The following is a 12,884-nucleotide window of genomic DNA, read 5'->3' as shown; positions in this document are numbered from 1 at the left end:
GACAGAAAGGGGGGGGCAGCGAGAGACAAAAGGGCGCAAGTGTCAGCGAGACACAGACAAGAGTGTAAGGGGGTGGGGGAGAAGAAGCCAACGGAAACTGGTATGTGTCCAACAGTTATAGGTGTTGGGTACCTTAAAAGGTTAGGGAGAAAAAAGACCCCTTAGGCTATGTGCCCACGTTGCAGAAATGCAAGCATTTCCGCAACTACCTGACGCGAGTAAAACGCATGCAGAATTCGCATGCGTTCTCCCACATAACAAGCGTTTAGCTTGCAGAATGCTTGCGCTTTTCCAAGCGATTTGAAAAGTGATTGACAGGTTGGTCACACTTGTCAAGCATAGTGCTTGACAAGTGTGACCAACTTTTTACTATTGATGCTGCCTATGAAGCATCAATAATAAAATATAGAATGTTAAAAATAAAAAAAATAAAAACACCAAGGTTACTTACCGGTAGCCGGTTTTTCCGGAGTCCATGACGGCACGCATGAGAGAGGGGATCCGCCCAGCCAGGACAGGAACCCTACTGAAGATAAAAGGGGCGGTACCTCTCCCTCGCTTCAGTTGGTTTACAGAGCATGAGAGGCCCCCCGGGTTAGTACACATGGTAAAACTATCACCACATTATATCTTACTAAAAAAAAAGCACCCAAACTATAGTGCACACCAAAGGAGTGATAAGGGGGGGAATATACAGGTGCCGTCATGGGCTCCGGATAAACCGGCTACCGGTAAGTAACCTAGGTGTTTTCCCGTCTCCCATGACGGCACACATGAGAGACTTTTGTAGAATAAGACACCCTAGGGAGGGACCACCGCTTGCAGCGCCCTTCTACCAAAGGTTAGGTCAGTAGAGGAAGATAGATCAAGTCGTTAGTGCTTAAGAAAAGGTCGAAGGTGAGGACCAAGTAGCGGCTTTACAAATCTGCTCAATCGATACCTCAGCCTTCTCTGCCCAGGAGGCAGCCACGGCTCTGGTGGAGCGAGCCTTGATGCCTTCTGGAACCGGAGCGCCACTTGCAGAGTAGGATAACATAATGGCCTCCCTGATCCATCTGGCAATGTTACTCTTAGCTACCCCGTACCCTTTTCTACTACCCAGAAAAGCTACAGGGACTGATCTTTCCTCTACTGATTAGTTATTGACATTTATTGTAATATCTTTACGTCCAATGTATGGAACTTTTGCTCCCCAGGGTTTTTAGGATTATTACAGAAAAATGGCAAGGAGATCTCTTGAGTCCTATGAAAGTTTTGGACCACCTTGGGGAGATAGAGTGGTTCTAAGACCAGACCCGGCCTGTCATCCAAGATCTGCGTATATGGAGGGCATATAGATAGAGCTTGTAGGTCACTCACTCTACGGGCCAATGTTAAGACTACCAATAATACGGTGAGTAGTTTTGGTGACAGTTCATGTAATGGTTCAAAGGGATCTTTGGTTAAAGCCTCTAAGACTAGATTCAGGTCTCAGGGAATTATCCTTGGGATAATGACCGGCCTCGATCTGCCACAGGACTTTATAAACCGCAGCCATACAGGGCCCCCAGGGCTGAGACCTGGACCCTGAGGGTGCCAGTGGCCAACCCGCGTTGCAGCCCCGACTGAAGGAACTCTAGGATAGGTCCCACTGGAGCTACATCCACCAAAGGCTCCCCCAGGAAGCCTAGGAACTTTTTACACGTTCTACCGTAGATTTGGGATGTTATAGGTTTCCTACTTTTCAAAAGGGTGGAGACTAAACCTGGTGAGAATCCCAGAATCCAGGCTGCCAGATGGAAGCCCCCCCACCTGAGAGTGGACCACCGGTCCCTGGGAGAATAGGTCTGGAACCTCTGGTAAGATCCATGGATCAGTCACTGACATGAGTCCCAGAAGGGAGAACCAAGGTCTCCTTGGACAAAATGGAGCTATAAGAATTATTCTTGCTCGATCCTCCCTGATTTTCCGGACTACTACGGGGATCTTTTTTATCAGGGGGGAACTTCTAGGGTATTTGTAGGGCATCTACTGCGAAGGTATTTTCTTTTTAATTCAGTGAGCAGAACTTCCTGACCCCGCTGTTGCGTGAGGTGGCGAACAGGTCTATTTCTGGTTTGCCCCAAGCCTGAACTATGTGTTGGAAAGCTTGGGGGTTTAGGGACCATTCCCCTGTCTTAGGTGTCTGCGACTCAGGAATTCTGCTTGTGTATTTTCAACACCCCTTATATGCAGTGCCGTGATGGACAACAGATGTTGTCCAGCTAACTGGAAAAGTAGATTTGGTATTTTCATGAGGCCCAGAGATCTTTCCCCTCCCCCGGTGGTTGATGTAAGCTACCACTGCACGATTGCCCGTCATGACTCGGGTGTGGCAGCCCCAAAGCAAGGGGAGAAAAAAAAAGTTTCACGGCTTTCTCTACTGCCCATAGTTTTTACATTTGAACCGTGATCCTTTTCTAGCGAGGACCAGGTTCCCTGTATCGAGTGGGATCTCAGGTGTGCTCCCCACCCTGTGGCACTTGCGTTGGTTGTAATGAGGTCCTCGATTGGTTTCTGCCACGGGACACCGGTTGTTAGATGCTCTTCTATAGTCCAGAGTAGGGAGTTTCTTACCTCCTTGGAGGGACATAGTTCGCCCTCTAAACGCCCTTTCAATTGTTTCTGCGCTGACAGAACATCCCACTGCAGTTGTCTTAAGTGGTACTGTGCCCACGCTACCGCGGGTATGCATGATGTCAACGAGCCTAAAAGGGACATTGCGTTCCTCAGTGTTATAGCTGGCCTTTGTATTGCTGTGCGAGCTAGCCCCCTTATTCTGGTCACATTGTTTCCTGGTAGGAAGCAGCGCTGTCGCTCGGAGTCCAGTATTAGCCCTAGGAAGGATTGCACCTTTACTGCTGTTAGTCTCGACTTGGGGATGTTAACTATCCATCCTAGCCTTAGTAACGTTAATATCACTTCACTTGGTGTGTGCAATGGGTCTCCGACCTCCCTATGACAAGAAAGTCGTCCAGGTATGGGACGATCACCATGTCCCGGGAACGAAGAAATGACATTACCTCAGCCATCACCTTGGTGAAGACTCTGGGGGCTGTAGACAGGCCGAACAGAAGAGCTGCGTATTGGTAGTGTTTGACCTGACCTTGGACATAGAGCACTACTCTCAAGTACTTTTGATACACCCGGTGGATTGGGATATGATAGTAGGCATCTTTTAAGTCTATCACTGCCATGAGGCAGTGCTGGAACAGGATTTTTGTGGCCGTATTGATTGACTCCATTTTGAAGGAGCAATTGTCTACCCACTAATTGAGCCTCCTCAGATTAAATATGGTCCTCCAAGAGCCATCTGGTTTTTGTATTAAAGCGAGGGGGGAGTAGAAGCCCCTTTCCTTCTTCTTGAACTGGGACCCCCTGTAGGACTCGTTTTTGCACTAGTCCAAAGACTTCCGTCTCCAGGGTCAGTTGTTGCTCTTGGGCTTTCCTTTGGGGTGTCATTATAAAGGTTCGCTTGGGCGGACGGGTGAATTTTATTTTTTATTTTTTAAACAGTCCTTGATTATGCTCAGGACCCATGTACTGGGGGAGATATTTTGCCCATGCGGGAAGGAAGAGAAAAAGTCCTCGCCCTACCTCCAACCTGATGTCATTGGGGAGATTTTTTTGGAGGAAGTAGAGGGCCCTTTAAACATATAGCCCGATCCTCTCCTTCTTTTAAAGTCCTAATTTTTCCTATCTCCCGTGGGATGACCCCTACCACATGCTCCAAAATTTGCTCTAGTTTTTTCCCCCGAAGAGGAACTGGCCGTCACATGGAATGGAATACAGTCTATGTTTTGATGGCAAATCCCCCGGACACCCTTTAAGACACCGGGTTTGCTTTGTTGTATTTGATAAGCTTGCCGCTCTAGCTGTTAACCTCGCGGCATCTGCTGAGGTATCTGCTAGGAAAGCCACTGCTCCGTGTACCAGTGTCAGATTAGACAGTATTTCGTCCCTAGGAACTTTATCCCTGATCTGGTCCTCTATTTGTTGTAGCCAGGCCATGAGGGCGCGAGCGGTACAAGTACCAGCTATTGCTGGTTTTTATCCACCTGCCGATGCTTCCTAGATATGCTTCAGGAAACCATCTGCTTTTTTATCAAGCGGGTCTTTCAGCACGCCAGAGTCCTCTAATGGTAGAAATACTTTTTTTTTTTCTTTTTTTTTGAGGATTTAGCTACGGCACCATCAATCTTTGGGATTTTTTCCCAGGTTTCTGAGTCTTTTTAAATGGGTACAACCTTTTTGATGTAGAAGGTAAGGCACCCGACCTCTCAGGGTTTTGCCCATTCCCTGTCAATTAAGGCCTTTATCTTATCATTTACAGGGAAGGTACGTTTTTTTTTTCTCCTTGTCCTCCAAACATAACCTCTTCCCACGATTTAGGTGACTTTTACTCCTTAAGGCCCATTGTAGACCTGACAATTTTGACCAGCTTTTCCACGTCCTCTGTTTTGGAAACACGGACAGCCCCCTATATCTGTCTGAGGAGGCTTCTGAGGACCGAGTAGAGGAAGAGGAGGTGGAGGGGGACAGGGATTTTTCACAGCCTTTTTGCACTAGCGAGGCCTCTGAGTCCCTTGTACGGCTTCTTTTATTCGCCCTTTTAAGGGCTGCCTTTAGGGAGCCTTTCACCTCTTGTATTATAGCCCTAAGGCTAGTCACCAAATCAGGGATTTCATCCCGTATGGCTTTGTTTATACAGTCAGCACAGAGATCTTTCTGCCACTGACCTGTCAGCGGGTGTCTGCATAGAGTGCATGCTCTATTTTTGCCGCTAGCAACCCCTAGTGATCAAACAGAAAAATTGGAACCCGTTACCATAAGGGCGACATTCACGTAGATCACTCACCACCGCTGTCAATCAAGGGTACCGATATCAGAGGCTCCTCAGATGCACTCGTGACGCTTTTTCTGGATGTCTCAGAGTCATGCCGGTCGTGTTAACAAATGCCGCTCCCACCACTTGAGCGGCTACTTCTGGTATGCTGGCGGCTCGGCACTGCATCTGGCGAGAGCTTTTGCTGCTGCTGTCACTGCTCTCTTGCCCCACTTCCCTTGTGAAGTTTTCTGTGCATGAGTGCATCTTCTGTGGTCATCCCTCTATCAGAGAGGTATCCACTGCACTCTCAAGCCTCCTCCGGTGCCCATTCACAGCCCCTTTTGCTGGCCAGCGTTTTCCCCATGGGCGCCGCCATCTTGGATCCCGGCGCCGCCCCCTACATCACACGGGCACGCCCATTCCCAGCGTGCCTTTCGCGTGACGTCAGAGGGGAGCGACCCAGGAACGGCTGCCCCTCCTGGACATCAGCAGAGGGGGGAGGGCGGCGCGGCAGCCACGGAAGAGCCCCTGGACCCCTGACCGTGCTGCGCTGACGCCCGCTCGGACGCTGAGCCCCCGGGGGGACCCGCGGACGGCGCTTCCACCCCCGATGTGGGCAGGTACAGACATCTTGACACGCCGTCTTCAGCACACAGGTCCCTGTCAGGACAGGAAACCCAACTGAAGCGAGGGAGAGGTACCGCCCCTTTTATCTTCAGTAGGGTTCCTGTCCTGGCTGGGCGGATCCCCTCTCTCATGTGTGCCGTCATGGGAGACAGGAAAATAGGGATATACACTCAAAAAAAACGCAAAAAAAAAAAAAGCAACGTGGGCACACAGCTTAAACTTTTTTTTTTTTAAGATATAAAATAGTTTTCTGCTTTCTCCTTTCAGCTGCGAACTGGTCTCATAAGCCAGTGATGTAGAAGTACAGAACGGCATCAAATTGAGGTAAAATACAATACTTTTTTAAATTAGGTGTTTTACAGGTATATAAACAATTCTGCCTAGCAGCCAGTTTGCCATTTTCCTCACCTAGCCAAAAAAAAATAAATTGGGGGCTCATTATGGGAATATTTCTATCATTTATATACAAAGGAATAAAGACGGGAAACGTTTTCATCAAAAAAACAATTCTTAAGCTCACCTCCAGCCGATAAATGAATATGGACAGGCCGCTGTGAGACTGAAAGGCAGCCATATCTAGGTTGGTAATGAGGTCAACAACCCTAACGGCTCGCGTCACAAACGTGATCTGGTCCTGTTCATCTCCAAGGAACTTGATCACCTGAGAAATATAATGCCGAAGAGCAAGCTCAAACCAATGCTGCAAATAAATAGAAAACTTCTGCAGGGGAAACAGCAGTTAAATCCACACTGCATCCTCAGCTTATGTAACTTTATACATGATACTTTGTTTCCTTTTACTGTAAGCAATACTGAAAGACACAAAACTACGCTATACCTTTAAAAGTGCTTCCATCATGCCGCAGGAAACCAGTGCTTCTCCGCCAGCGTCATAACTGGCTAGATGATACAAGAATGAGAAAAGAGCAGTGGCAAACTGATGGGGGTACGGCTCCATCGTTGGGTCTGGGAGGAGGGACAGATAATTAAGCAAAGGCTCGTCAATACAAAGCAGAAGATGTTCTGAGTTCGTGAAAACTACACATTCTCTCCCCTCTATATCAGTCTGTGATTGCTAGTTTGGTTACTGTAAGTGATATCTGTAATTTGTATGTAACCCCTTCTCATGTACAGCACCATGGAATCAATGGCACTATATAAATAAATAATAATAATTCTCAAGGCGGCACATCCAGGCATTTCATATGGGGAAACAATATTCACCTTTCCAACAACATGCGTTTTTTTTTTTTTTTGGCTTTAGAAGTCTATTTGAATGAAAGATACCAGAAAGAATTCCAAAAGTAGCGAAGCATCAATTTAAAAGCTTCAAGAGAAGCCGAATTTATTAGACACAAAGGATAAAGTTTCGCCTGATCGGCTTCATCCAGGGCTTCGGGTACGGTTCCTTTTGAAGCCTTGGAATTGGGATACTTTGCCATTTGGTAATTCTTTCCAGTATCTGCTTCATTCAAATAGATTTTATAAGCAGATAGAAAAATAAAAAAACAAATTATGATCAAAAGCTGGATACTGCTTCTACATATGAAAACCCCGAGTGTGCTGTGTTGAGAATCAGTGGCTTTCAACAACTTGAGATATCTTCTGCAAAGTCTCCAAATCTGAGCAGCTATGTACTGATTTGATGCACTTAATAAGCTGACCAACTTTGACACTCGATGCGGCTTGGAGTCATATTATGTTACATTTTGGTGTTTTTTACTGCTTGGAATTTATCCCTGAACCAAATTTAAAGTTTGTATCACAAAGTAAATGGAAAGGGAGTCAGCCAGGGATCTGATACAGGACTCCTCTCCACAAGGCAGTGCAGACAGCCACCAATAAGTAATGTGGGATATAAAGCTACCAAGTACAACTTATATTAGATGGTTGTCTAATGACAACCATCCTTTAAAAACTACACATGCTTGCACCAAACACAGGCGCTTGGTGCACCCGAGCAGTTCACTGCACCTTCCTACCCCTTTGTTTTCCATCTATTTCCACCCTTCTTTGGTTCCTGTAAATCCAGAGCTGGAGCGTGGAGATATCGAGAAAATAAGTATGTGGGTACGCACATTCACACCTAGGGTGCAAAGACTGCCTGTGCTTGGGTTTGAAGAGTCATTTCTTGCTAACAAGCTCCTTTTTTAAAAAAAGAAAAAAAAAAAAAAAAAAAAAAAAAAAAAAAGGAGGTGGAATAACATTTTTTGCACTCACCAATCATAGCCTGAATACAGTTTCGGACAAGAACAGGTAAAAAGCCATGGTAAGAGGCAGTACCAGTGCAGTCGATGATGCTGCTTAATTTGGGCGTTCTTTCCAAGTGAACAATAGAGGTCAAAGTTCTCAGAGATGCCGCCTTAATATCCTATTAAAATGAGAGAAAAACAAAACACATTTGTTATACACAGTACCATAGGATAAGTCAGTGCTTTGCTGGTTGGGGGAAGGTGGCCTTACCATGAGCTGCTTGTCTGTTATCTGGAGAACATCCACTAACTCCTCTATTAAACCATTGTAAAGAATGCTATTTGCAGACTCTTGCAAGGCATTAGAATAAACTGTAAAAAGACAGCAAAGATAGAGACTACATTACAACAAGCACAGAAGATGGAAGAAATCAATAAAAATTGCTAAAAAAAAAAAAAAAAATAATTAAAAAAGGAACATAGAAAGCTCCATTATCAAGAATGAGAGGGGACAACAAATTCAAGAGCCGGTCTCTAGAAGAATGGATCACATGCCAGGAACGAAAAAAAAAAATAAAAATTAGGAAACAGCCCATTATGGCACCATGTAGCACTCAGTGTTTGTATAGTAGAACCTGCATTACACACGTTCTGAACCATAGGGATAAAGACAAAATATTAAATACATACCTAATATAGAAATGGCATGTAGTCGGGCCTGGACGGCTTGTAGTCTCTTCTTATGATTGGAAAAACCATGTGCAAGCCGTATATGGGTAAACAAAAGCATCTACAGGATAAAAATTAATATAATGTAAAAAAAGGAGATTTTTGTGTACTCACCGTAAAATCTCTCTTAGCCTTTAATTGGGGGACACAGAACCGTGGGTGTTATGCTGTTGCCCACTAGGAGGCGACACTATGCATAATCTGAAAAAGATTAACTTTGGCTCCTCTTCTGCAGTATACACCCCTGGACGGCGTCAGCCTTCTCCAGTTTTGTGCCAAAGCATAAGGAGGAACGTAACCAAATAACAACCATGCCTGTAAGAAGGCTACTATGTACGAGCTCAAAGAACAATATGAGAACTCAACAGTAAAACAACGGCCCGTAAGGGCAACAGGGTGGGAGCTGTGTCCCCCAATTAAAGGCTAAGAGAAAGAGATTTTACGGTGAGTACACAAAAATCTCCTTTACTCTGTCGCCTAATTGGGGGACACAGAACAGTGGGACGTCCCAAAGCAGTCCCTGGGTGGGAAGCAGTGGACGAATATTGTGTTGACAGTTCCCTAGACTTGGGGTACTGCCGCCTGCAGAACCAGTCTACCCAGGCTCGCATCCGCTGAGGACTGGGTATGAACACTGTAGTGTTTCGTAAACGTGTGTAGGCTAGTCCAAGTGACCGCCTTACACACTTGTGCCGAAGCCTGATGCCGAATGGCCCAGGAGGCCCCTACTGCCCGTGTAGAGTGTGCCGTGATACAGAAGAGGGGAACTGTTAAGTCGGTAGGCCTCATGTATGGTGGACTTGATCCACCTGGCAAGGGTAGCCTTGGAAGCCGGCAACCCCTTGCGACTACCTTCCGGAAGAACGAAGAGGGAATCAGATTTCCGGAAAGGTGCAGTCCTGGACACGTAAATCCGCAATGCTCTGACGAGGTCAAGCGTATGCAGAGCCTTCTCCACTCTATGAACTGGAACCGGGCAAAGGGAAGGCAGTGAAATCTCATTAAGGTGAAAGTTGGACACAACCTTCGGAAGGAAGGATGGTACCGTGCGGAGAACCACCTTGTCCTGGTGAAAGGCTAGGAAAGGCCGTCTGCAGGAAAGTGCTGACAATTCCGACACTCTGCGTAACGAGGTGATCGCCACTATAAAAACCAGTTTCTGAGACAGAATGGAGAGTGGAACTCCTCTAAGAGGTTCGAAGGGTGGAGCTTGCAATGCTGTCAGGACCAGATTGAGGTCCCACGTATCCAGCGGACGTTTGTAGGGAGGAACCAATCGGGAAACTCCCTGGATGAAAGTCCTTACTTGCGGTTTAATAGCAATGCGCTTTTGAAAAAGGACTGAAAGCGCCGACACCTGACTCTTAAGCGAACTTAAGGATAGCTTGGCATCTAGGCCCGATTGAAGAAAACCTAGTACCTTCGGGAGGGAATAAGGGAGTGGGACTTGTCCATGAGATTCGCACCAAGAAAAGAAAGCTCTCCAGGTACGATAATAGAGCTTGGCGGAGGCAGGCTTCCTTGCCCTGATCATAGTTGCAATGACCGCCGGTGAAAAACCTGCCTGGGTTAGAATCCAGGTTTCAAGGGCCATGCCGTCAAATTGAGAGCCCCTGAATTCTGGTGGAAGAACGGACCTTGAGACAGAAGGTCGTAACGGTCGGTTAGACGCCAGGGGGCGTCTGCCGTAAGTTGGACGATGTCGGCGTACCATGTACGTCTGGGCCAGTCTGGCGCGATGAGGATGGTCGGAACTCCCTCTTGCTTGATCTTCCTCACGACCCTGGCGATTAGGGGGAGGGGTGGAAAAATGTACAGGAGTCGGAACTGGGACCAGTCCTGGACCAGGGCATCTGCTCCGAGCGACCGCGGGTCGTGTGTCCTGGCCATGAAATTGGGGACCTTGGTATTGAGATGGGATGCCATTAGGTCCACCTCCGGGGTTCCCCAGCGTTGACAGATATGGTAAAAAATCTCGGGATGGAGAGACCACTCCCCCGAGTCCATTCCTTGCCTGCTGAGGAAGTCGGCTTCCCAGTTTTCTACACCCGGAATGTGTACCGCAGAAAGTACCGACCTCGTGTCTTCCGCCCAGCGGAGGATATGAGCCACTTCTCTCATCGCCTGGGCGCTGCGGGTCCCGCCTTGGTGGTTCACGTATGCCACAGCCGTGGCATTGTCCGACTGTATCCGTATGTGCGAGGCTGCAAGCAAGTGATGAAAGGCTCTCAGTGCCAAGAGGATGGCCCTGATTTCCAGAACATTGATGGGCAATGTCACTTCCCTCGGTGACCACTTGCCCTGTGCCCTGTGATGTAGGTGCACCGCCCCCCAGCCTGTCAGGCTTGCATCGGTAGTCAGGATCTTCCATTGTCCTGAGAGGAATGGCTTCCCTCGTGTAAGCGGTTGGTTTGAGCCACCAATGCAGGGACCTCCTGGTTGATGACGTCAACCTGAACTCCCTGTCGAGGGAGAAGGGGTTCCTGTCCCAAGATCTGAGTATGGCTAGTTGAAGGACCCTGAGGTGAAACTGGGCAAATGGCACTGCCTCTATTGCTGCTGCCATCCTGCCGAGGACTCTCATGGCGAACCGGAGAGATCGAGGAGGACTGCGAAGGAGTGTGCGAACTCCCAGACGGATGGCCAGTGTCTTGTCCTTGGGAAGGAGCACCAGGCCCCTGGCGGTGTCGAATACCATTCCCAAGAATGTTAGAGTCCGAGTTGGGATAGTCGACAATTTCTGTAGATTGACTAGCCATCCCAGGCGACTCAGTGTCTAGTGTGATTGAGACACTGACCTCGCAGTCTTTGAAAGTGGGAGACTTGATGAGGAGGTCATCCAGGTACGGGACGACTAGGATGCCTCTTGAGTGCAGGACGTCCATGGTGGCCGCCATGACTTTGGTGAACGTTCTTGGAGCCGTGGCGAGTCCGAACGGAAGGGCGACAAACTGGTAGTGGTTTTGGTTGACCGCGAACCTGAGAAACCTTTGGTGGGCGGGAGCAAATGGTATGTGGAGATACGCATCCTGTATCTCTATGGAGGCGAGGTATTCTCCCTGGTCCATGGATGCAATGATGGACCGGAGGGACTCCATGCGGAAAGGACGGACCCGTACGTAATTGTTGAGCTGTTTTAGGTCCAGTATGGGTCGGACGCCACCTCCTTTCTTGGGGACTACGAACAAATTTGAGTAGAATCCTCGGAATCTCTCGTTCGCGGGAACCGGCACCACAACTCCTGATTGAAGGAGAAAGGAAACCGCTTGGTGGAAAGCACGAGCCTTTTCTGGTGGTGTTGGAGGAATAGAAAGGAAGAACCGGTTCGGTGGAATGGAAGTGAACTCTATCTTGTATCCGGAAGACACTATTTCCCTGACCCACCTGTCTTCTGTAATAGGCAGCCAGACTTGCTGAAAGAGTAAAAAAGTCGGCCGCCTACTGGTGGGGTGTCTTCCGGAGGTCGCGAGTCATGATGAAGCGAAGTTCTGAGGTTTTCCTCCCTTGGGTTTCGCTTGGCCTACTTTCGACTGCCAAGCCCTGTCCGGTCGCTGCTGCGTCCATGGGTTGTCTCTGCGTGGAGAACGGTTGCGGTTTTGCACTGGGCGCGAAACGGACCAGCCCGAGGAATTCCGAAAGGATCGGAATCGCGTCTGGTTTCTTAGTTTAAACGTGCGTTTCGGTTTTAGTTGAGGGAGAGAGGTACTCTTACCCCCAGTGGCATTGGCTATCATGGTGTCCAACTTTTCGCCGAAAAGTCTTCCAGTAAAATACGGAAGTCGCGTGAGGGACTTCTTTGAGGCCGCATCCGCTTTCCATTCTCGCAGCCAGAGGATGCGTCGGATCGTGATGGCGTTTGATGCTATTCCCGCTACACCTCTGGCGGAATCCAGGGCTGCATGAATCATGTAGTCTGCTACCACTGCCATCTGGACCGCTTGGTCCGAGAGCTCAGGATTTGAAGCCTGAAGACCCTCCTGTAGTTTTTTGGCCCAAGCCAGGATGGCCTTGGCTGCCCAAACTGAAGCAAACGCAGGGCCCAGAGAGGCGCCTGCCGCTTCGAAAATAGAACGAGCCAGGCGTTCTACTTGCCGGTCTGCTGCGTCCCTGAGGGTTGAGCTATCCGGCAGAGAGAGTAAAGTCTGCGCTGCTAGCCTAGAAACCGGAAGGTCCACTTCAGGTGGATCTGTCCATTGTTTGGTGTCTCTGTGGGAAGGGGTACTTCGCTTCCAAATATTTGCGATTAGCGAATTTTTTCTCAGGCTGCGCAAACTGTTTGGTAAGTATTTTCTCAAACTCATGGTGATTAGGGAAGACCTTAGGTGGTTTCTGAACACTTTCGAAGAAAATCCTATGTTCTGGGGCTTCCGGGGCCGACTCTGGAATTTTTAGCACCCGATGAATGGCAGAAATTATGTCCTCAACTAGCGCTGTATTGCTAGGGGGAGAAGGTACCACGGACCTGACCGTTTCGTTATCCGAGTCGGAGT

At 48.3% G+C, this 12,884-nt stretch overlaps 1 protein-coding gene across 9 annotated transcripts in view; it reads right to left on the bottom strand.

Moving 5' to 3' along the window:
* The window catches only part of HUWE1 (HECT, UBA and WWE domain containing E3 ubiquitin protein ligase 1), a 234,366-nt gene that overhangs the window by 187,323 nt on the left and 34,159 nt on the right, over positions 1–12,884 (bottom strand). For all 9 annotated transcript variants that reach the window (XM_073590844.1, XM_073590843.1, XM_073590850.1 and 6 more), the window contains exons 11-15: positions 8,356–8,455; positions 7,937–8,037; positions 7,694–7,844; positions 6,312–6,439; positions 5,994–6,134 (exon numbers count right to left, since the gene is read on the bottom strand). In XM_073590844.1, the coding sequence (XP_073446945.1) occupies positions 5,994–6,134; positions 6,312–6,439; positions 7,694–7,844; positions 7,937–8,037; positions 8,356–8,455 (621 nt within the window). The remainder of the gene's footprint in view (positions 1–5,993; positions 6,135–6,311; positions 6,440–7,693; positions 7,845–7,936; positions 8,038–8,355; positions 8,456–12,884) is intronic.

Source organism: Dendrobates tinctorius, unplaced genomic scaffold, assembly GCF_039654945.1.
Source record: "Dendrobates tinctorius isolate UK_male_01 unplaced genomic scaffold, ASM3965494v1 ptg000120l, whole genome shotgun sequence".
NCBI classification, from domain to species: Eukaryota; Metazoa; Chordata; class Amphibia; order Anura; family Dendrobatidae; genus Dendrobates; species Dendrobates tinctorius.
This window is presented reverse-complemented; position numbering and strand designations above follow the sequence as displayed.